This window comes from Cydia splendana, chromosome 12, assembly GCF_910591565.1.
Source record: "Cydia splendana chromosome 12, ilCydSple1.2, whole genome shotgun sequence".
NCBI lineage: Eukaryota > Metazoa > Arthropoda > Insecta > Lepidoptera > Tortricidae > Cydia > Cydia splendana.
The window spans coordinates 11,953,913-11,980,370 of record NC_085971.1 but is presented as its reverse complement, the minus strand read 5'-3'; the positions used below and the strand labels follow the sequence as shown (position 1 = coordinate 11,980,370).

The window sequence follows — 26,458 nt, the reverse complement described above, 5'->3', positions numbered from 1 at the left end:
TTAGGCAGTTGATTTATTTAGAAGTACGGTAAAAAATTGATGACCTCGTCAAAACTAGGTAGGTACTTAAATGTGAATAGGTATAGGCACAACCATGTGTGATAAAATTTCAACGTTAGATACGTTACGCTTTGTATAACTATTCGAATGTGCCGTTGTTGTTTTATATCTAGTACCTATTTACGAGTATAACAAGTAATTTGTTTACACTGTATCGGTGGTTATTTTAGGTCAAATTACTGTGGGAATTACCTATTTAGATTACTCGGAAGTAAAGTCAGCTTCTGATAGCGTGTAGCGCATCGTATTTCGTGTAATAAAATCGCAAACTAAATGAATTATTAAATTTACATTTATTGATTGATATCAATTGTTGGCAGTACCTTAATTAGTTACCATTATTTTATCGTACATATTTACAAGGAATATCGTATTATTGCATTTACTTTTGTAGGTATTTCGTTAACCGAAAAAAATTACATCCACGTAATAAATAGTTGACAATGGCAACTTTGAATACTTTAAGTAATATAATAAGATGATGCGTTTTAATTAAATAAATAACATTCGGAACAATAGCCCCCCCAAGATGCATATGTGCATATTTCATCATCATCATATGTTATTAGGTCATATATACAATAATTATTAGGTGTACCTACTGAATATTTTACTAAACTACATTTTCGGCTTTTTATTTGGAATTTAGTAAATATTACAATCACATAAATGGTCTAAAATTGTTTTAAGGATTTAAGGAAATTCATATTTACTTTATACTTATTCAGGTAATTTAAGCTAATATTAAATGGACACAGACAGGCAGCCATAATTGAAATTAGTTCCTGAAAAAGTGGTTACGAAGGTGAGAAGATAAGGGGCAGACAACTATAGTAGTTTTTTGTAAGAAAATGAGCACAGGATATACCTAGTTAAATACCATAGAAAAAATATCACTGACATTGAACTAATCTTTTAGCAATGCAAGGCCCGGTTATATGAACCAACTCAGGCCCAATTTATTAGGTGCACAAATATTGGGGGCATCTGCAGTTGCAATTATAGAGCGCAAGATAGACCAAAAAATAAATAATCGTATGCCATTTCAGTACTCATATCACCAACATTAAACATTAGAAAATAGTTACCTATGGTTCCATATTAGACTTCTTTAAATACTTTGTTTCTGCTCTGGTTTCAGTTTGTCTTGCGCTCTACAGTGATTGTTATCTGGGAGCCGTGGTCGCGGTGAGAAGACACGAAGGGTAGTCGCGGGCGTTTAGCCGAGCCCCACGTCCAGGCACATCATCACCATGAAGCCGGCGATGCAGCCCCACGTTGCCAGCTTGCCGTTGCCTCTGTTCATAGAAAACATCAGTTGGCAATTTTCTTTAACGATCTTTACACAGGATTTAAATGAACGGAGATGGGAGTTACAGGACCTGCCAGTAAAAACTATCAATCAATTTCTGGAGTAGCAATTACTCATATATACGGCTAGCTCTTTTTGACAAATAAAAGCCTTCCGTTTTTTATAAAAGCTTTCATGAAACAAGCGTTCATATGACAAAAATATTTCAGGAGTTTTACAGAGTTAAATACATAATTCCATCTAAATGTGCACTTTCCCGACGGTTAAGTTTTCTGGACCTAACTACCTACTTAATCAAAATGTTAGTATCGTGGAATGTCGCCTGTTCAATCATAGGATGTTATAAGCATGAAGAATCATAGGATGATTGACACCTGATCCATACGCGATCAAGTACCGTTCCATTAAAATAATGACACGTTTCTTTAAACTCAATACGAGGAATCCACTGATAAAACGGCATTTCAAACTAACGCTCACGCATAGAATTATGCTTGTAGATTTATGGTTAAAAGGCTCATAGTATGTACGCGAAATATACAATGAGGACCGTTATAAAATGCTCGTATAGTCCGAGCCATTGAGAAATAAACGAGCAAACGATATTTGAATACCAACGAGCCAGCAAAATTACGATACGGAAAGCGGCGTCATTCTAGGACGTGCTTTTGACGTGTCATACTGATACCGAAAACGAATTGGTTTTGTGTGCTTGCTTGCTGAGTATGTTTTGGAATGTAGAGCCAATTTGACTCGAAAAACAAACACAAGGTGACGTTATTAAATTGCACAACGGGACTTAATCGCGTATTTAAGTTTTAAGATTTACCTCCGACGTCTCGAAGACGGCGTTGTGACAAGGTGACGTGGCTATCATATCGTTAAAGCCTGACAAGGAATATATGATCACGCGCCATGTTGCGGAATTTCACTGGAACTATTTTTTTCATACTATACTGAACTGTCACCCTATACATGAGAATAACAGCGTCCTCTTGACAATGATCATATAGTGGCAGTTCGGCTGTGTCCATAATAGCGATGAAAAAGATTGAGAAGTGACCGACTTGGAATGGATTTGTCGACTTGGATTGGAGGAGGCTGTGTATCTGAGTGCTTAAAAAAACATTTATTGAGCAAATAGGCCACAAGGGCACTTTTACACGTCAACATTGAATTTACATACAAGCAAAAATAATAACAATACATCAATGCTTAACATAACACTCGTGCGATACTTAACATAACACTTGGCGTTAAAACTACTCGCTAATTGGGCAAAAAATATATGTGTGCAGTAGAAATATAGATGTATCTACCAAATCACGGTAGATACATCTATATTTCTACGGTTTTTAATGTTATAGCAAGCAAACGAGTAGACGAATCACTTGATGGTAAGCGATTACCGTCATCCATGGACAACAGAGGGGTTGGTAGTGCGTTGCTGGCCTTTAAGATGGGGGTACGCTCTTTTCAATTGATTGCGCTTTTTTTGATTGATTGATTGATATTATTGGTATTGAATTGATATTTCTGAATAAGGTGCAAGGACGCCGAGGGCGCTTGCGGCTCACGCGTCCGGATTTAGAGAAACAATAGTCATTGATCGCCGGCCGGAATCCGATAAGTGGAAATATGGCCGATTAGAATAATTCCTCGTAGTCCAGAGTTTAACGGCTGTTCGACAACCTTTACTGAATTATAAACAATTTCTCTTGACCTTTTATGGTTAATTGGATATTTATTGTAATTTATCATAATATAGTATCTATACCTACTTATAATCGGATGTTAGGTAAGTATGAAACTATTTTAAATAATACATATATAAATAACACAACAAGTTTTATGATTCTGTTAATATACCTATTACAAAATCTGAAAATATAACTTACAATATTGTTCGCATAGACAGCTTTGAGAAAAGTCATCGATGAAGGAACATTTCAAAAATGTTGTTCTTCAAAAATTGTTTACTATTATTTTCCGTTTGATGCCGTTCCAGCGATGGGATGTTCGCGTTAGGTAGGTGCTCATAACTTACAATAATGAAAATGCGAGATCAATAAAGCTTCCTGTTTTAATACAAAATCGATATAAAATTGATGCATGAGCCTATTTGAACCCCTGGTGAACACGCATGATTAGATTTTAGATTAGATATATTTATTTCTTAAAGAAAAAGACACAGTATTTTACACAAAAGGATAAAACAAAGGCTTTCACTAAAAGATCGTCAACTTAACATTAACATTAAAAACACAAAATTAAAACATAAAAGAGTATAAAATTAATAAATAAAAAAATGTCACAAAAAAAGAAAATGTCAATGTAAGTATACTTAGCTAGGGCCAACCTAGATATTGTCGAAATGTCAAAACAAGAAAAACAAAATACTATATTTACAAAAAATACTAAGTTATAAATAACTTAATCAGATTTTCAAATCAAAAATAAAATAAAAATATATTAAATGTCAACGATCTTAATAGTCTTATTATAGTGTAAACAACGTTATTTACGGTATTTGACGTCTGTCACTCACTACAGCAACACTACGTAAAATGTCTTGCACATTGAAATCACAAAGGAAAACAACTGCACTGCGAACGTTTACGTTCTACGTCTTTTTTTTTTTATTTTAGGGTTGGCCGGACACCACCGTTATGAATCGGTAGTCGTCTAAGTAAATCGATATGAATTTTTCATTTTTCTTTTAATAAAAATAAGGAAAAGGTGGATAATTAACTGTAAATATGGATATATTTATCGTCACTTAACAGACAACAAATTTGACACAGAAATAACATAAATAAACTTTAAAATAGATCCCCAGTTCGTTTCAATTTTGACAATGGGTGCGACCTACTCGGTCGGTGTATTAAATGCATTTAGCTTGCGGGAAAACCATATAATTCTAGCTTTATTTAAATCTCAAATAAAAATTCATTATACGTCACAATTCGATACCTCAGTCTACGTGCCATCCAATCGTAATCGCTTGCTGTGACAATCGATTTGCGTTAGTTACATCTCTATATACGTCAGTCATAATGTGTCAAATACCGTAAATAAAGTTGTTTACACTATAGCTAAAAAATATTAATGGCAATGTCAGAATTCATATCAAATTAAATGTCACAATAATAAAATAGGTATAAAATCAATATAAAATTATTATATAATAAATTATTTTTCGCTATATTCTTTGCTAGAAGTTCATGCTAGAAGTTTATTTCGGAAATGTATGCACTGATGCTACGAGTTTTTCGACGAATTTCGTTCAGATATTCCTGTTTCATATCCTTCCTTGGCAAAAAAAAATAAAAAACTTGCATAATCAATTCACGAAAAATTTCCAAAGCCAATTTTCAGTATAACAAAAATTCTTATCGCGCAACGTTTGCAAGAATGTTAGAAAGAAACGTTATAAAAGCTCATGACAAAATTTAAGAGTTATCTAAATCGTTCGTAAACCAGTTTAGCGGGCATTAAAGCACAGACGAGACAAATAATTCAGGCAAGTAGGTACGTCCACATAACGCAAACGACGTCGCACCCCATTAAGAAACGCATAACGCTTGCAGAAATTGTTTCTCTGTATAGTTTTGTGTATTAGATAATATTCCGATCAACGAAGGTTTTTATTGTGTAGTTATCTTCCAATAATCATTTCGTTATAAGAACATGTTACGTTTTATGTTATCCTAGGACAATAAGCAGTAAACTGGCTATACTAGATAGAAGCAGAGTCATCTCGCGCTCACAGGCTTAATAAAAGTTATATAGATACGCGACCAACACAAAGAAATAATAATCATAGGTCACTTGTCCTATGTTCAGGTTAGATTTTTTCAAGCTGAAGTTTGTCGCGACTAACCATTAAAATAATTTATACAATAATGTCAGCTCAAGATTTGACTCATAATTATGTAGATACGTTTTGGTACATAAGAGAAGTGAATAAATAATTTGAGGTTTTTATAAAATGTAGCGTATGTCACCCGGGCCATAAAAAACGATGACACTTTGTTCATAATAATAAGCCTAATAGTTTCGACACTACGGTACAAGATAGCTACATAATAAGAATACAAACATATGTAGTTAGTAGCATATCTATGGCGACACATAATAGTACCTATGCTACTCGTAGTATCATGGTGTCATCGGAAGATCAGCACTGGCGTACACCAGCAGCACGCTGGCACTTTTTGTATACTCTTGTTCTCTTAATGATTTACTTACTCCGTTGGCTTAAGGACCCAAAGTAGGTCTTGGCCTCCAATAGGAGTTGGCGCCAGCGCACCCTGTCTTGTGCGATTTCCTCCTAGTTTTATGCGTTCAATGCTATAGGTCTCTGTTAACCTAGTCGAGATCATCACGTAGGCCGCTTTAGTCATATCCGCTAGCATCTTTTCGAGATGACCAAGCCAGCGGAGTCTTGTTTGATGTCTCCGATTACATCAGGTTTTCAAGCTCTTATCCTCCAGCTATTATCTTCCCGCTGTGTTAGCCCCAAGATCTTCTGGAATATTTTCCCTCTCAGCGAGAAGCAGCTTGTTTTCTTCCTTCAGACTCAATGCCAAATTTAATTTCCTCCTCTCTGCAGCGTATGTCATTAATGACACAACTTAGCTATTTGAATTTCTCCACTCCTTTGTACAGGACATCGTCGACAATTAGATTTTGTGCATGCTCCAGGGTGTTCTTGCACAAACCTCTTTTAATGACACGAACAGTAATGTTACCTCTACACTTCGCTCTGCTTTGTCGATAAAAAGAGTACCCAAATGTACATCTCAAATAATATCAAGTATGTTGCGGTTCAGACCTCCGTTGACCGGAGTACTTGTAGTTCTTACATCCGCCTTGTAACTCGGCACGGGCGACACCGGATTCCGATCACGTCCCGCGGGAAACCCCAACAAGACATGATTCGCACCTAAATATAATCTGACATCATGAAAACGCACGGAATGCCGTCGCGCAATTGAAGCTGACGTGAAATTAAATTGGGTGTTAAGTAACCTTTTTTAAGCGGTGACGGTTAGTTATACAGTAAACCAATATAAACACAGTAAGTAATAGTCGTTTTCCAGAAAAAGTTTGAACAGATTAATTTTAAGTTGACTGTACAATTTAGACTTAGATATCAAGTTTAATGTTGAAAAAAAAAATGTCCGGTAAGAGACGAATGCGACGATATCACTATTAAATTTTTTAAGCAATGGGCATTCGATGGTAAAGTCGTAGTGTTAAACAAAATGGTTGCTCATAATGTATTATCATCGAATAATTACAATGTACCTATGTAAATTATGTAAACAACAACAAACAACGTATTTGTATCTCGCGAACCGCATTGAAAGGTGATTGAAAATAAAATTGGTTGGTCAGGTCATTTTCTTTGCGCAAACATCATCATTAATTAATTACCGTGCTTACTATTTTCCTATCGACCACCAAAAAACAAACCTAAACGGACTTCATACACTGCAACATGACTGCAATTGGGCAAATGGGCAGTCTAATAGTATCTTCCTCTTAGCGCTTTCCCGATTGCACCTCAAAGAAGCCCTGGGTCCGCTGAGTTGTCTGTTGGTTGATTAATCGTACCTAATTAAATACCAGAGGCGTGGCGTCCATCTAACTGCTATCTGACATTTTAGCCCAGAGGGTTGCTTGGTTTTCTCACGATTTATTCCTTGACTGAGCTGGGAATATGTTTGTACCCATAGGTACATACCGCATACTCGGTTAGGTAGCATAGTAAGTTCTTCGAATACGATCTCCTGGCGGTCTAGCATAAGTTGCGTTCTCGCGCGCGAGTCCATACTTGAGGTCGCGCTTGTTGTATGGACATAGAGTCGCGCGCGAGAACGCAACTCATGCTAGCAGGTCTGTTGGACCTACAGGTTGATTTCTGTCTACAATCGTCGATTTTTTTACAGAGTTATTTAAAGGAAATTTAAAAACTGTTATTACTAAGTATTTTATGTTTGGTGTAATTTAAGAAGAACCCCTATTAGGAACCTATTAGTAAGCATTCTTCAGTAACTAACTTGCTGAAAATTCCTTTGAAGTCCAAATTAGAATTTGCTTCTTTGCTAATGTTTGACGCAAATCACTGTCATTTCAGATCTTGTTTACCTCCTGAGCAGTTCTGTGTTTACACACAGATTACATACTATTAATATAATCTGTTGATTGCCAGCACAAGTCATCTCGACGATTTCTTTTGTCTATCAAACTTATAATGCCACTTGGATTTGACGAAAATATTCAGAACGATTTGGGTAAGATCGACATGCATCGACAAATTGCGAGCGGTTTCAGGAGTCCGCCCTAAGGGTAGTTAGCGGGGGTGAGTGCAGCACCGCACTGGAGGTAGGTCAGGGAGCGCAGCCGCCGCGCCGGATTCCCAGACGGTGACGTAAGCCACAGACAAACTAGAGCGGCGTCACTGGCCCTATCCGCGTAATTTCATATATTTATTATTGACAGTGGCGAGACGGTGACAAGCCCACGCTGGAGCTGTAAGCGAGGCTGCGGCCGCCCTGCGCGCCACTGCAAATAGACGCGACGCGACGCGCCGCGCAGACATTGCTTTATGTTGGGATTATAGTTGACATTTCATTGAAATAACTAACTGGAAATTATTGTAGCTTTGTTGATGTTTGGGTGGGATGTCTGGCGGGAATAGGTTGATATGTTGAGATACGTGAAATTATACTAACGTGAAATTATCAAATCAGTTTTTCGTTTACACATTTTGCGTTTTAAGATACAACCGCCCTGGCTTCGCACGGGTTAACAAATTATACACCTATTAAACCTTCCTCAAGAATCACTCTATCGACAGGTGAAAACCGCATGAAAATCCGTTGAGTAGTTTTTAAGTTCATCCCGCACAAACACAAACAGACAGACGCGGCGGGGACTTTATTTTATATAAGGTGTAGTGATACTTGTATTCCATTCAATTAATCCGATTAAGAGTAATTTCATTTGTTAAATACCAATACCTGTCATAGACAAACGCATACAAATACTAAGTGGTAAAAAGCTTTCTCGCAATCCGACCTTTAAAGTATGTGACCCGCTTTACATAATGTTCAACACGTGGTCATGTTCCGGAACATTGTCCACAGACTGTCGACCGTACATGCTCCACAATGCAGCGGCAGGCGCCATTGCATTCCAAGCCGTGATAAGAATGAGAGATAACGGTTTTGTAGTCAAACATTTCGAGTGTTTTATCAAATCGTGTGCAGTTGCCGAGAGTTGACACGCATGGGAACGAGAGTGCGAGATTCTTCTTACGCTGAAACATTAAATATTTTGCTTCCAGATAAAATTATCTTAGTTACCGTTAGGGGCGAAGATAAAAATTTTATTGCTTGTTTCGAGTTATCGACAACCACGGACATTTATTTCAGTCTCACGCAATGAAAATAGGGGTAGGTTAACTAGGTTTGGAAAACTAAATAACATAATCAGGTCTACTACATCGATAGGTGACGGGAATTCTAAGCCGCAACAGTGGTTTATAGAGGGCATTGCGGTACGTTAAATGTACTCGTATTAAAAACCGTAAACTGGTATCATGTAAGTATTTGTGTTAAGATTGCCAACCACATCATAACATGCATAAGCTCGCGATGAAAAATCAACTCCCTTTCCAATTCCTCAAAAATCAATGATCAATGTTAGGTAGGTAGGTACTCCGCGAATCAAAGTAACCCCAGTTTACACTAACTGTCATTCATCTTCTAAACGTAATCATCTAAACGCTAAAGCGAATGAAAATATTGAAAATACGAACCGATTGATTCAAACCCGAATCAGCCAGGTATTTTAGGAAATCTATATTTAGAAAAAAATATTCATCATGATTTTGAAAATAGTCCATTTTCTTTAATAACAAATTCGTGACGCGGCAGGCTACTAGCTGACAAATTCGATCGGTACCATGGGCCAAATCACCACTTTATGTCGCGTCTAGAGTGAGTACGGACAATGAAAGATAAACTAAAAAAATACTTCTATGAATGTTAGCAGCAGGAGCCTGTTTTGTGGGTGCGATGGCCGTGTGGCCGCAGCCTAGCTGTCGCGGCGGCCAGGGTGTGAGACGGCGCGCCGCTATTTCTGTCGGGGTATTTGCGTGCCATTCCGTCGCCACAACATCACCGCTGCACTATTGTCTCGTTTAATATGAAAATTGCTCTTTAACATGCTCTGCTACGCTCAATTAATATGAAGAAAAGCCGAGGAAATTTCAGTTGACACGACACTAAAGTGGAGTGTCAGACGTAAGCTACCGTATAATGACCTTCCCGTGCGGCGGCATCTAGTAAGAGTATCTTTGTTTATTTATGATAAACAATCATCATGTTTTATAACAATGTTAATCGGGTTAAGTGATGCGCGCGCGTGCTTCGCGTAGGCGTGTCAGGTCGTCGCACACGCATCTACACTCTCTCTAATTAATTTAACTTTACACGCGGTACACTTTAACCGTAATTGATAAAGATAAACAAGGTGTTCCTTGCATATTGCTATATTTATATGGTAATCAGTCGGCTTAGCGTAGACATCTGTCCTTCGTCGACGCGTTAAGTCAAGATAACACATAATAGTACGTTAGGAAGCGGATATGACAATGCGAATCCTGAGCTGCTTGCGAGGATACATCAACAATTAGTCAATCAGAGTATACTGGTATCGAGGGGCCGAGACCGGTCGCCGACAATGCTCGAGATGGACAATAACTGTCGGCAAGGGGAAGTGAAACCAAGACGCAGTACCCACGGTCTTCACACGCTAACGAACTGCGACGTTCCCGTCCGATGCCGATATGTCGAATATGGAACAATTCCTTTCTTGCTTGTTCGCGACCCTCGTCAATCCAATTATGACAGCAGCCGAAGGCGGCCAATCACAACGTCGGTAACCAATACAGATTATTATTTCATGTGACATAGACAAGCTAGAACGGTATGCTTCGATCAGTAAACATAATTCCCACTGTCACAAAAGCTGAAACACCAGCAAGGACCCCGAAATTAACAGTTAAAGAAATAAATAATACAGTAACGCATTTAGATATTTATGTACCTAATGACTAATGTTATTCTATTCAAAGCAATTATTCACGAAGCAAGACAAAGTTAAAGGAAACTCGTGTCCGTCTAAAACTTCGATGAATAAGATAATATCTCGAACACATTCATTGGGTGAATCGGGCGTTTGGAGACGATGAGTACCGCCAATGACACAGTTAAACTAACCATTTGTAAACCTTATTACAAGATGTTAAGGTCTTCGAATGGGTATTTTTGCGTGTCATCGTTTGATCACGGGAGCAATAAAGGGTAACGTTATCGGCACCGGAACCGGGATTAAGGGCCGGGCCGTCTGAGAGGGGCACACAAAGCTCGTCCTCGAGCTTTGTGGGTCAATCCCAAGGACACAGCTATTAGTCCACCGTCTAGTCTCGTTGGGGGAATAATTGGTACTTTAGAATATTTTATGGAGCTTTTGTTAGGAATTTGTTAGTGACAATTTGGTAGGTACTATCATGTATTAAATAAAGATTTGATAAAATAAAGTTTTAATCGATGATGTTCATGCACATACATACCTAATACTTACCTAGTGTTGCTAGGAATTCAAGTAAAATCATTGGGTATAAATATTAAGAAAACACCGGACAAGTGCGAGTCGGACTCGCCCACCGAGGGTTCCGTACTTTTTAGTATTTGTTGTTATAGCGGCAACAGAAATACATCATCTGTGAAAATTTCAACTGTCTAGCTATCACGGTTCGTGAGATAGAGCCTGGTGACAGACGGATGGACAGACGGACGGACGGACAGCAGAGTCTTATTAATAGGGTCCCGTCCCTTTGGGTACGGAACCCTAAAAACTAATAAGATTACGTCAAAAAACAGCTAAACTTACCACCTAGATGTTGAAGAATTGACGTCGTGCGAAAACACAGCAAAGACTAGCTTAGCAAGAGAGTTCTGAGTGCTCAACAGACAGCGCCCTTACGAGGACCTAGTTGGTTGGTAGTTGGTAGGTGCATGCATATACATATTCATAACAGTGTTGGTGTCATCGGAGACTTGCCGGCGTTCACACGGTTGCAAACATTAGAACCTCTGATATGCCTGAGTGCGGAGACTGCGGAGATTTACATACCAGTAAAAACTTCCAGGATACCGATGAGAAAGATAAAGTTGTGATCCAGCAAAACCAGTATAGTTACACGGAAAAGTTGGCTAAGCATGCAAAACACCGGTACAATCAATACCAGCCAGTGTAGGTAGATGAAACACTACTCACGAGGCATTGGCTTCGGGGATGATGTCGTCGGCGACGACGTATATCATCGCGCCGGCGGCGAAGGCCAGCGCGTAGGGCAGCGCGGGCTCCGCCGCCGCCACCGCCACCGCTCCCAGCACGCCGAACACTGGCTCCACCATGCCAGACAACTGGCCATACCTGAACAACAAAATAGACATAATTAACGAAGTAGCTCTCTAAATATGGACACAATGGATGACCCCTACAACTACATGAAAGCTCCTGGCGAGCGATTATAAGGGACGATCGGCGCCGAGAGATAAAGCCTGCCACTCACAACATGGCGGTACGAAAATGTAAAGAGTGTATCGACGAAGAAGAAGAAGTAACACTCATTTTTATGCTGTCCGTGCTTTGTCATTAAGATTTAACTAATAAGTAAGTAGTTCCATGTAAGACAATTAATTTAAATCTTCTCGACTACTTATATCCTCGTATGTGTAACCTAAATTAAACACGTTCTAATAAGACTATTGAAAGAAAAAAACGTAAATATTAAGCTTTTCATACAATTTACAGGAATGACTGTAATATTTTACAGAAAGCTCACATTTTCTTAATCAGTTAGTTACCTACGGCCTACTACGTTGTGTTCGTACCTGCTCTACGAAGTTCATGTGGGCGTTGCCATTTGTTACGTGAACGCGAACGTTTCATGAACGAGTCCGGCTATAGAGTGTATAGAGTGAATCATCTGAAAATCTCACCATATTGTACCATTTATTATGTTAAATAATTTAGAATAACTCATTCATGTGCCGTACATTACAGGTAATACAGTAGACGAATATCTAACACGAAAAGTAACAAAGATTAAAGATTTCAGAGTGTTTAACTTTAAAGACATGTTTGCTTGCGCGCGGCGTCGGAGTGGTACATTAAAAGGGCCCCGTATCCAAAATACTGATCGTGGAGTCAAGTATCAGTGTGTTGTTAATTTTCACGTATGCGGGGTGGAGGGGTGAGGCGCGGTGCGATGCCGAAAGAGGCCGCTAACGAATTGTTTTGGTGAAAGTGCGGGCCGGTGCCGCGACCACATTCCGACGGACTGGTCGTGGAGCCGCCTCTGTGGGAAACGCCGCCAGGGCCACCCCACACGACGATGCAGCTCATACCTAATCTCTTCTCGAACCAACCATCTTGACTTTCCTTTTAAGAGACGCGCGGTAGCCACATAAGTATTGCCCTAAAACTTCAGGCCATTTTTCAGGGAGCCACACGAAAGCATCTGTTTGCTACAAATACGTTCGAACAGGAAGCAGATAAGATTAAATATTGTTGTTATTGACAAGGATACCATCATAACATTATCAACTAAAATGAGCTACCTACTTCATAAGGAAATAAAGCTCGAATATTATGACATTGCGGCAAGCCGATACAAAAATAGAGAATGTCCACGAGAAAGTTTGGAAAGTAGTTGTGCAAGGATACGATAACAAGCGTATGGACAAATTTAATAAGCGTTAGGTAACTTTCAGTTAGTGTATGTCTAGGTGTAGCAAAGTGCCAGTTGGGACAAACGAGTTTACTTAATAACGAGAGCTATATCCCACGGTTTCCATGAGACGTCAGTATTTATTTTGATTTATTATTTCATTTGTCGACGCGCCGTGATTAATTACATCTTTTTTTCATACCAAGAGATTATTACTGCAACGCGGTATGATGAAGATAGATGAGCGCCAAAGAGTTAGCCCTGCTGAAATACACTGCTGAAATGTTCTAGAGTTCCACCTGAAGCTATCGGGGACTAGTTTCATTTATTGAGGTATTCGACGTTTTATCTGCCCTAGATTTTTTTCACCATCCAAGAAAATACAAAATTCTTAGGTATATTAGGTTTTTCTGCCGAGAAATATTGTTACCATTTTTGCCACTCAGGAAGGCATTCTGTAAGTAACGTTAGAGCCACTTTGAGCAGAAGGTCCCTTATTATTATTTATTTATTTATTTATTTAATAAAATACAGAGGTATTCTTAAAAAATAGTCATAGTCCCGCAAAACTCAACAATGAGTTTGGCTGTGGGTTATATCTGAAAAAAGTTTCTTGTACACTTTGAATTGCTTTTCGCTCCTAACAGATAACGTTGAACATTTTCCTTATTGGTAAATACTTGTGTTTAACGCATCAAAGTTGTATCTCAACGCAACTTTTTTTGTTTTTGAAACACTTTAGTTTGCCTGTGCTTCAGAAACAACAACAAAAATAAGGGTGGAAACTTGTGTTCATTAGCTTAGCGGAGCCACAAGGGCCGGGTAGCCGACCGCCGCGCGACGTGATGCTATGCCCTTACGCTATCGCATGCATAATTCACAAGCGGCGAAAGCAGCAATTTGCGACAATATCCACCGATTCGCAGAACCGTTTGACTGTTGAGCCGCCGCGCAAGCAGGATGCGTGTGACAAGGATTAATTTGAATAAAAGCTTCTACGTAAGTAATACGTTTTGTTAAATTGTTTGTGTGCGGACAAAATAAGAAATGAATGTTGGAGCTTATTTCAAGGGAATAGCGGTGACAATTATATGAGTAACAACAGCAAAAAATAACGACAATAAACATAGGTTCTGACGGCAAATATTTTAAAACATAACAGTTGTGTTACCCTACTTGACAAATATCACAGCAGTCGACGCCACCAATGTGTCATTCTAAGCAATATACCTCCGCACGTGGGCTTAAGCTTTTAATTTGGACGATTCCATCTTATGCCAAGTACCATCCGCTAACTAACCTAATCCTATTAGCCACGCTTCTACTTTCCATCTCCTTTATAAGTAATAATTAACTTAATTACAACAATTGACATTTTGAAATCTTGCCAGTATACAGAGGTATAATATGTGCGTTACCGTTGCATGTAATACATGCACTTAAGACTGCCTCCTTCCTTCTTTACACAGATACAGACATATCTCAACAGCTCACGTTCAAAGAGTAGGTATCCGTAAATGTCTAATTGTTCCACATACAGAGACATAACTTTTTGGTTAATTTATTAAAGGATGCTAGATAATTTCGACGCGTAGTCTGATCCGCTACTTTTGACGCTGACTGTCCATCTCCCATCGTTCCCTCTCGCCAAGTGTCCTGCCCGCCTCCACTCCAACTGTGCGAATAATTACGTTGAATCAATGAATAGAGACATTATCTCTGGCTCGGCTTTTATCTACATTTACACGCGATCTCGCTTCGACACAGTTGATGGCTCTATTACCCCATCCGTTTACGTCAACTTGAATAAGAAATTATCGCATTTCGTTATTCTGTGATTTCCAAACTACGTACCTAATAGTGCTATCGTAATGATGATCAGACTATCAATAAATATGCTATGATGTATTATTATAGGTATATAAAATAAACGTTAGATACTATTTATAGTTGTTTATAATGATTATGACTATACAGAGATTTGATTTCAGTTTTCTGTTTCAGAAATATTGGGGAATCAAATACCCATAATTTAGGCAAATAATAAAGGCTATTAGTTCCAGTTATCTCAACTGGTATATTAGATGCTTCGCCACTGTAAATTAGGGTCCATTACCTGATGACCTTAACTGCCGGAAAAGAAAAGATAACTTTTGCATCTTACGAGGCCCACAGAACAAAGAATTCTAACTGGTATAGATGACATAGAGAGAGAGAGTGTTGGTTACATTGTATACTCGTATGTACAATATGTCAACTCCATATTAATTATTGTTATAGCGCTAACGTTTGAGCGAATATCTAGGTAAGTTAACACGTTACGTTCATATGACTATTTAGCTAATTCCGACGCTCAAGAACAAAGAACCTAGCGAGCGCCTCAGATTGTGACGCAGGTACGACTTCACAAAATTCTTGATCGTAAGTCGTCATCGTTCAAAATTGCAAGCCGATCAAACAGTCTAGGAGGGCGTTTGAGAAACGCGGGGCTACGGCGCAATTGACACCGCAAACCGGCCGCGATTGCGCAGATCAGCGCCATCAAGGCTGGCAGCGCCTTCCGCGACCGCTTCTTCGGGGTCCGACGACGGCGGCGTCGTTCTCTCGATTTAATTATTCGGCTCCGAAGGCCGATCGCCTGCGGCAGGCAGCGGGCGGTGCTCTGCGACTGGTTGGACGGGTGCGCTGCGCGCTGCGTCCGGAAGAACGCGCAGACAGCGCGCCGCCGACTGATCGCAACGCGCACCAGACTCCGCGGCACCGCAGCGACACCGCATATCGGAATCACGCAACACACAATTTCGAAATAGACGACTTTCTCGGGTCCAGTTAGCACTGCATACTTGACCACACAGAGTTAACAGTTGCGGGAGCGGGTCGCGGGTGCCGCGCCGACCACGCCGGCGCGTCCGCCGCCGCACAGTCTTGTAAGATGCATTGCAACACCAAATGAAAACATGACGACCGACTTTATATATTTAAACATGTCGTAGACGTCGTTAAAAATATAGCGAAACGACCTCAAATTAAACGACAGTTTTAGATTTAGTATTATTATGTGATTATACAACGAATCGACTATCAAGGAGTCTCATAGGAGTTTGCGTGCAGCCATGCTCTATATGAGTCATGTGCGCGGTGAGAAACGTTTGCTAGACGCATTGTCTACAACAATGGATCACACTACTTGATCTCATTATGTCATATAATGAAACAAAAAATGAGTTTGGACTCTACGCCCCAACAAATACCTAGTGTGAATCTCATTACTGGCAGTGTCTGCGCCCGATTCTAGAAATATGTTCAATACATGTTTGTTATAGAGGTATCACGTCGATAATTTAATGTTAATCTCAATAGTAAGAAGTAATAAGTCAATCAAGTTAGTCACATTTTGGTTGCATACATTTTTTTACGTTCTTTTAAACATGAATCTTTTTAACGACTTGGTAAATACGTTCTCAAAGCAGTATTTTAATGATACTATAATTTATCAAGATTTTATATGATTGTTATTTTGCTTGCAAAAGCAAGGCAATAGAGCAGACATTTTATCCAGGCATTGTAATGGCTGCATTAATAATGCATAAGCCATAGGGCCGCAACATATACGAAATTCACACTAACCGGAATTATGGCGTAACTGCACACCGGCAGCATAATCGCCATACAAAAATTTATGGCTAACTAAATAGGGATATCATCTAGATAAAGACCAAATCCGCAATTTGACGAGATGGCACAAACTTAAATAAATGTACTCACAGCCAAGCTGAATGCGATTATACTTATGTACCTACTGGCTCTGGCCCGCCCGCCCAATCATGTAATATGTACAATACCACGCCTAACGCTGGGCGGGGCGATTTCGGAAATGGCACCACGGAATAAGGAGAATATAAGGGGCAATCCTTTTCTATAGTACCCTCCTTAAACAAGCAATCAAAGACGCTACAATTTTAATGGTTTTAGTTAACTTAGATCCGCATGGAATTAAATCATTAGTAAAAATGTTTAAATGTTTCGATGTTTGTTACGCAATCGCTCAAAAACAACTTGAAGGATTTGGATGAATATATTGGCACTTGCACACATAGTTTATAAGATAACGAAAGATAAGATAGCGAAACGGTATTAGCGAAATGGGGGCGGAAAATTATAAGAAAGTGTGATCTTTTGAGAGTTGACCGGGCAAATAAAAATTAGGTATTGTAAAACAAACATGTGACAGTTGTGATACCCTTAGGGTTGCAATAGTCCATTTAAGCTACTGTAATTACATATCATTTTGTGGGCAGTACGCTTGTTTTCCACCGACGTAACAAAATAAAATACAGAACCTGATCAATGGTTATAGCCGTTAAAAACTATTTTTTTTAGTTCGTGGCCGGATGAAAACGACTGAAAGACTCGAGCGCACCATAGAGCTGGCAAACTTTTTTCTCCGATGGTGGCACATCATGTCGGGTCCATGTATGAGTGGGAGTGCTCATAACAACCGTTTAGGACCTCTGCTGTTTGCACGCGGTAATCAAGCAATGCATACAATATTCCTTAGTTATTGTTGTACCCGGCTGACAACTACTGAAAGACTCGAGCGCGCCAAAGAGCTGGCAATCTTTTTTCTCCGATGGTGGCACATCATGACGGGCCCACATTCCTCGCTCCGCGCATTCCTTGTCGCGCGCTCATAACAACCGTTTATGACCTCTGCTGCTCGACTTAACTGCTTGTACGCGGTAGTCAAACAAATTGCATACAAAACACCTTAGTTATTTATTGGTGGGCGACTGAAAGACAGTAAAATCGAAATTAACACTACAAAGACATACCTCTTTACAGTCTTTACTCGTGGTTTGCAAATATTGCAAATGATTCCATTGAATACTATGTAAAATTGCAGGGCATACTTCAAAATTTTTGTTAGGTACGTGGTGTTTTGACCAGGGGATTCCTGGCATTACTCATTGCTTTCCTTTCATTTTTCCTAGGGTAAAGCAAAGTTATACACCGCATTGTTCTATGAGACTATATTTTTGCATACATATTTACATTTACTTATCTCTTGCACTGGAAAACCTTCTCAGTATATGGGCTGTAAGAACACGCACTAAAGAGCTTGCGAATGTTTTCAATCGAGCGCTGTACTAACCAGCATTTTCCAATGATCATTCGCAGACCGTATGTCTTTGCTGTAAGGTTTAAGAAATGTCAGTTAAATGTGTTCACGATGGTACTGGCGAGGGCATTTCTTGCCCGGGCCACATTCCTGGCGCCCCGCATTCCTGGCCGCGCACTCGCTAACAGTAACACTCGTTTATGACCTCTGCTTCTGCCGATAACTTCTTTGCTTTATAGGTTGATAACAGGGTAAGTAGTGTAAACACCCCAATAATCGACATGTTAAGACCCAATATTCGACACCTTGCTGTCAACATTATTGCTATGACATTATGATTGAAAATGTCGATTATTGGAGCTGTGTCGGGCACTGAAGCCTCTACGTTAAAAGAAAAATAACTATGATGCTTAGCCCAGATTATTGATACTTGAACTATAAACAAGTTAAATCTCACTGAGTAGGTACTTCTAGCTAATGGAAAACTAAGTAAAGAAGTGTTGTCAATCGATAGGTAAATTCTCTAGAGGCAACGCCCCTTTAATAAAGTATCATCATTAAGCAAGTCTGTGTAATTATAAAACTCATAACGACCCACGTATATTTAAAACTTGCAAAAAGCACCGACAAAACATAGGGTAAAGCGGCATCCCTTTAATTATTGATACGTCCAATTTAATTACAAGGAAATAGTGGCATCCATGCAAGAAGTGGTGTAAATGTCAGGCATTTTAGGTGACGACTGTCAATTAAAATTTTACCCTATAGTAAGTTCATAGAGCGTGTCCACGACACCGACAACACGTCATCAATTTTAAGTTTTATTCTACTACATATTTTGAACAGTCCTGTTTATTGGCAGAAATATTTCTAATAAATAAGAGTTTTCTGCCTGATACGGAGTAAAATTACCTATACCATCAGGGTACGCACGTGGCAGACTTCAGTAGGTACTTAATAAGTAGGTATTAGTTATTTACGATACAAGTGCGGAACAGAGGAAATTCGAAACGAGTGGCGATAAATTAAAACACGACCGAAGGGAGTGTTTTAAATCGACACGAGTTGCAAATTACCTATTCGCACGTGTATCGTACAACGTTTTACAGTACATATGGCCCTTTAAACTTTTGACATCGCACGAAAAGTGCTATTTTACGCACTAATAGGACCTAGGGAAAATAGGACCATATGTACTGTAAAAGTTTTTTTTATACCTACGAGTGTCCGCATAATTTGGAAACGTACTAAGTTACCTAGGTAGTATATCAGAAACCTGGAAAAACATAAGGTAAAAAACCACAAAGGTGATGTCGGCTCCCAAACAATAAGTCCAATTATACATACTTACAACAAAACGAAAGGGTAGCAAAAACTGGTGTCAATTTCTGGCATTTCTTGTGATAAGTCCCAATTAACGAGTTTTGCCATTTATGGGTTAAATACGTATATATAGTCTTACCTTATATGGGATTATAGAGCGTGTTTATTACAACGTAGCAGGGCGTTTTCAGAAATAAATATCTAAACCCGATTCTCACAGATCCCGGTGTTTTTGGGTTCTTTCAACTCAGAATCACTAGCATATTAAATTCTGATGATAAAATAAAAATGTCCAAAAAATTTGTATGAAAATTGTACATTCAATTACGTCACGCACATACAAGTAAAAAAATTTTAAGACTCCGCTGTCCGTCCGTCCGTCCTTCCGTCCGTCCGTCCGTCCGTCCGTCCGTCCGTCCGTCCGTCCGTCCGTCCGTCCGTCCGTCCGTCTGTCACCAGGCTGTATCTCACGAACCGTGATAGCTAGACAGTTGAAATTTTCACAGATGATGTATTTCTGTTGCCGCTATAACAACAAATACTAAAAACAGAATAAAATAAAGATTTAAGTGGGGCTCCCATACAACAAACGTGATTTTTGACCGAAGTTAAGCAACGTCGGGCGGGGTCAGTACTTGGATGGGTGACCGTTTTTTTTGCCGTTTTTTGCGTTATGGTACGGAACCCTTCCTGCGCGAGTCCGACTCGCACTTGCCCGGTTTTTTTAATGGTGGGATGGAGAATGCTGTCGATTCTGAGTAGAATGAGCCCAAGAACGTCCAGATGTGAAAGAATCAGGTTTTCAATATTTATTTCTGAAAACGCCCATCATCGATTTTAATTGTTACTCCACTATTTAAACTGTCCTGGCAAAAATATTTCTTAAGAATTTTCCGAACATGAGCGTAAACACCGGGAATGTGGGGTATGTAACTATGTAGTAAAATTATTCCGTATAGGGGACGCGTACGTTCGCAGTGGGGTTATTCTACATTACTACATACGAGTATATGTGTCGCTTAACTTCAAACTCGGGTAAATCCATTCGACCCTCTCAGCAAATATCTACTCTAGTACCTTTTCTTAGTACCAAAATCGCATAATTTGACAGATGGATTTACCCGAGTTTGAAGTTAAGCGACTCATATACCTTCCAGTACGGTTACCATCAGTTTGTCACTGACATAAACGCCGTCGAGAACGTAATTTACTTTCTATACATCTCGCTCGCACGCGCATATTAGTGCAAACGGGATGTATAGAAAGTAAATTACGTTCTCGACGGCGTTTATGTCAGTGACAAACTGATGGTAACCGTACTGATATTTCATTGGAGTGACGATTCTAAAGAATTTTCCGAAATAATGCGAAATCGCTAATGTTTTTAAGAATGTTACAAACGCGAAAACCAAAGATGCGGGATATGTAGTAGGTTTAGTTAGGTATGTTAGGTAGGTATCATAATTCTTTCTAAGGAACGCGTGAGACAGGCACTACGAACAGTAAGTATGACTCTTCTATTTTCAATAGGTTTATTCTATTTTTAAACAGGTCCGGATATTTAATTTTACTGGAAAAAATGTTTTAAAACATTTTTTCAAACGCGCGATAGCGAAAACCCAGAATGTGGGGCTTGGAGTAACATAATTCGTTGAGGCCAAACTAGCAAAATTATTTCGTTTAAGGAAAGGACGAGTGAGGCAGTCTGTACGATTATTCTACTTTTAAACTGGTTCAGATATTTAATTTTACTGGTAGGTACAAATAGTAGTGTTACGAATTTTTCAAACGTGAGCGCGTTAAGTAGGAATCTAGGAATGCGGGGTATGTAAGTATTATGTAGTAAAATTATTCCAAATAAAGAATGGGTGTGAGATACACACGGGAATACCTACGTTTTTTTTGTCCAGATATTTAGTTAAACAGTAACAAAAGTTTCATAAGAATTTTCAAAACGTGATATCGTCAAGAGGAATCCGGGATATGCAGTAAAATGATTCCGTATAAGGAATTGCCGAAAGATGCGCTGCGAACAATACCTAATACGTTTCTTTTATGTTTAATTTGGTTCGGTAACAAAACAAACACAATAACAAAAGCTTCATAAGAATTTTCCAAACGTAATCGCGAAAAGGAGGAATGCGGATTATGTAGTAAAATTATTCCGTATAAGGAACGAACGAGTGAGGCAGTCTGTAGGATTATTCTAATTTTAAACTGGTTTGGATATTTAATGACCCTCGTACAGAAGTTTCATATATTTTGAATTTTCCAAACGTGATCGCGAAAAGTTGGAATGCGGGGTACGTAGTAAAATGATTCCGTATAGGGAACGTGCGGACACTAGGGTGGACGAGGTCGTCGCTCGCGCAGGATCCCACTCGCGCGCATTCTTCCCGGCGTTCACAACAAGTTAGGAAACGAATTGCTTTGGAGGTGCTACTGAATACTGACTTGTAGGTACACACGGGAATAATGAAAACGTGTTATTATATTAGGGATTCCTTTCCTTGTTCCAGCGGGTTCGTGTGATTCTTAGTGCCACCCCACACTAGCGTCTCCCGAATGTCGGCGTCTAGTCAAGTCTATGGCTGCCGCTCGACGCGACATTGGCGCCGCTGCGCAATGACGCCATTTTCCATAGCGCTGACTAGACGCCGACGCTCAAAAGACGCGAGTGTGGGCTTGCCCTTAAGATATGAACACTAGCGTATCTACAGGCTGTTTTCGTAGCGCTTGGGCGGGCCGGCGCGGCGGGCGGCGGCGCCAGCGGTTCCCGGAACACGCCGGAATGCGACTATTTACATCTTTTACCTATTTGGTAACGTTTACAATACGTACACGTACTACAATGCGACGCTACGCGGTAATGATGCAAGCGTCTTGCGCGAGTATGAGGAAAAAAGTGCGTTTTTGGAGTTTGCAATTGTAAAACGCATTTGTGGTCGCCTGGTTGGTTAATTGTACCTACTCGATAAAGTGAACTATGTTTTAGGTTCTTCCCCCACCTAGATTTGCCCTAAAGCTTTACTATACAGGAAATAAGGGTATAGGTACACTTTTTGTTTTGGTATTATAAAAATCCACCAAGCCTATTGTCAACTTTTACAAAATGTTCATATTAAATTTTACTTAATGTAGAATTATTTTAAATAGTAAAAGAATAAGGCGATATTTGCATACATAAGTACTACAATATTACGTGTAAAGCAAAAAAACATGTAGCTAATAATTAAAATATATCAACCGTTTGTTAATTTGCATCGGAATATAGAGAAACATCAGCACAAAGCTAATGCTTAATTCAACATAACTTTTATGTCTAATTATAACCCAATAGCCGAGGGAGCACGGACGCAGTATAAGGACAATTACAGTAATTTATTTACGACCTAAAGGAGTCTTCTCGTAGTAACGTTAAATTTTCGACGCAGTGAATGCTTAGCACGACTTATCTAGGATGTTATCAAAGCTAGCGGTGTTCTTGCAGCGTGCATAGTAACTTTTTTGCGCGGTCTCCGCGTAATATGAAAATTAGACCGTCAAACGGGACTATTTATTACCCTTGGGACTATTTACAACTGTGTATACTGTACAATTCGAATATTTTACACCATAGTAATTTTGAGATCGAGTCTTATATTAAAAGGCATTTAAGATGATGTGAATTATGTGCTCTCAAAACGAATTCTCAAGATTCCAAAAAGCTCAGCATTCCTAAGTATTCCAAGTAGACGCAAGCACTCCAAGAATTACTTTTCTTTGTAGATAGACTACTTTTTACAAATCTACTACGAGGCGAGTCGGGTAGCTGAGGCCGGCTGCAGTTGCTAAATGAATTAGCCACACAGGAATGGGGTCGGCCAGTCTGGCTGCGTTGGCATCCGGCCTAACGGCGCGCGGGCGCATTCTCTAGCGAGCCACATCCAAGCGGGAGACAACATCTAACACTACCTACTTTAAACGGTGACGTGTTTAGAACTCCAATTTTAACGGGTTGTCTTAACCCTTTGACGGCGTGATACTGATATCTCTATTTAAACACTTGATTTCGGATATCAATTACCTTACGCAGGCCGGCAAATATGTTGTAAGTAGTAGTTATTAATCCTGGGGCGCAGTTTCGGCCGTTGTTAAAGATATTTGCTGCTACTGAATATAGGTGCACACTTGATGCACTGTCTCGTAATTAACCCCCTTATTTACCTCAGCTGATTGAGGCTTGTAGGTTTATGAATAACGCCATAAGTCTATAAGACGGAGGCGACCACATCACCCTTCTTGAGGTGGCAAAGCATTTCTCATTTTAAAAAGTAACTTGAAAAAAAAAAGTGATTAAAATATGTTACATATTTGGTACTGTGTGTCATTAAACAGTTACGCCTTTTCAATCTGTCCCTTGAGGTTTTTCTTCACTCGTTTCTCGCAGAGGACGCGTGATTCATCGGTCCCTTGAGAATCTTAAGATCGTTTTAACGTAATACGACTTAGCGCCACTATCTCTATCAAAGCGCGCTTTGAGTGATTCAACTCCATTTTCATGCATAAAGTGTATACAGGTAACTTGAAATGTCAAATGATTCTTAAGATACCTATTCTATTTTGTTACTGTCTTTATTCCTTTCCGCTCGGTATGTTTGAATTTTTCCTACGAAAATGTCCTCAGTCGCGCTGACAGAAGCTTTTATAACTACACAGTTACACAAATACAATCTTCAGAGTTTTAAGGCTGATGACAGAACTGTTATAAAGCGGCTTATAAATATTTCGGTTGTTTCACCAGAAAATTAACACCGACTTTATTGTAGTATTAAGAGTGAATGTGTTGGATGTGTTTTCCGGTGGTCGATATAAAATAATTTAAAGCGTCTGGACATGACGCGGTGCGTCTGACTGCGGCTATCAAAGCATCCACTGCCAACTAAATTTATTTTATAGTTTAACGACAAATTGTTGACACAAATGATACACTAGTGAGTTAGAGGCGGGGGAAAACATTAAGATCCGCAGTTTACTAACATAAACTGGTCTGGCGAGAGGATTAACGACTTCGGGAAACATAATTTCAGGTTTTTTGAGCTTTGCTTCGGCCGCTATTAGGGAAGTGTTCAAGCAAGGCGGATCCTATTATTGTGCACTGATCAAACAAACCGGCACGCGTGGACGTTTGCCTTTGATGAAACTTGAATGTCGACTTAATTTATCAATAATGGATAAAGTAACTTTAAAACCGAAATCGGGCGATTTCACGAGAATGTCGCTTGGGAAATGCCATTCTTCTAATATTCTGAAAATGCTGAGAAAGCGATATATGGTCTGGTAATATTTCATGACTTGCCAACAAATTGGCAGTACGAGTATGTTCTCGATCTTTACAATATGTGATTGAGGTATCTGCCATACACGGCAAAATAATTTCGTAAGCGACCTTCTCGTTGAATGCTCCAAATGACTTACCAAAACGCCCTCCAAGTGGAGAATCCCGCAGCTTGAAGTGGCAAACTAACCGCCAAGCCCTCTGGAAAGTTCTGGATGCCGATGCCCAGGGCTAGTGTCCTGTGGACAACAGAGAATGTTAAGAAAATTAAGTATATTAAGGTTTTATAAGTTGTCAAAACATTACACAAGATATCGCACGCCAGATAATCAAAATTGTTTTCAGCTTTCCTATGAACACGAAAAATAAGTTTATAGATCGCTTGAGAAATGCCGTCAGCTCTGAAGTACAAACATTATATAGAATAACAAATAAAAATAAAAACATACAATCGAATTGAAAACCTCCTCCTTTTGAAATTTATTTTGAAGTCTGTTATAAATGGTTCTTCTTTGGTGGTTTGTCCTACAGATATACAAGCTGCAGTTGGAATGTTATCTATATTCTATCAACCATTACCTATGTCACTTTTTTGTGTTAATTTTTTGAAGAACAGACAACAATATGAGCGGATGGTAAGCCTCAATTTACATTGTTTATTTCGAAAACATCGCATTCCAGAAAGATATTCGTGCGTATTTTATTAATATCACGCGTGTTAAACTACATATTTAAACAACTACTGGCTCAATTTACAACGTAGTAAACATTACATAAATAAGCCAATGTTTCTATTATGAAACTATCTGTCGAATTAGCGTCATTCATATTATATTATGCGAAAATCTTTTATTATATCTGTCCGTTGCTTAACCTTCCACGCTTAAACCGCTAAGCTGATTTAGATGGAATTCCGAATAGACACATATTAAAGTTCCGGAAAACGTCACAAGATAATGCCATGGGTTTTTTATTATCTCGCAAATTTTCCCCTAAGTTTAAGTCTCCCAATCATCACATTAAGATTTGAAAGTGGTGGAAGCTTTAAAGAGAATGCGTTTAACAAGCTGTCTAGTTCTTCAGGAAAATGGTTGGAGTATTGGAGAAAATCACGATGTATCTTTAGATTCTTATATTTAGATCAAGCAGACTCTACTTCATAATAATCCTTACTTCTAGTTCTACGGGTATTTATGTATTTTCCTCACAAGAATATCAAGCACGTACGCAAAACTAACGAGTAGAGTAGGTAAGAGTGACTGGACTAGGTACTTCGTTATACGAGCAAGATTTGTTTAAAAGAATAAAATAGTAAGTAATATGAGTTTAAACATTGTTAGAACCTTTTTGCTTAAGGAGATAAGTGCATTCCAAGCGGGGACGTCTGGCAGCGCTCTAGAATGCGATTAACTGTATAACCTGCGATGCCAGTTGCTTTGAATAGTCACAGAGATATTAGTAGGTACGAGCGGTTAACTTTGATGACAAGATATCAACTTTATACAAAATGCG

At 39.2% G+C, this 26,458-nt stretch overlaps 1 protein-coding gene across 1 annotated transcript in view; it reads right to left on the bottom strand.

Annotated features, from left to right (window-relative positions):
• Positions 1 to 330: 330 nt before the first annotated feature.
• The window catches only part of LOC134795484 (zinc transporter ZIP11), a 66,477-nt gene continuing 40,349 nt past the window's right edge, over positions 331 to 26,458 (bottom strand). Inside the window, exons 5-7 of the mRNA XM_063767335.1 lie at positions 25,087 to 25,185; positions 11,729 to 11,887; positions 331 to 1,358 (exon numbers count right to left, since the gene is read on the bottom strand). Of these exons, the coding sequence (XP_063623405.1) occupies positions 1,280 to 1,358; positions 11,729 to 11,887; positions 25,087 to 25,185 (337 nt within the window). The 3' untranslated portion in view covers positions 331 to 1,279. The remainder of the gene's footprint in view (positions 1,359 to 11,728; positions 11,888 to 25,086; positions 25,186 to 26,458) is intronic.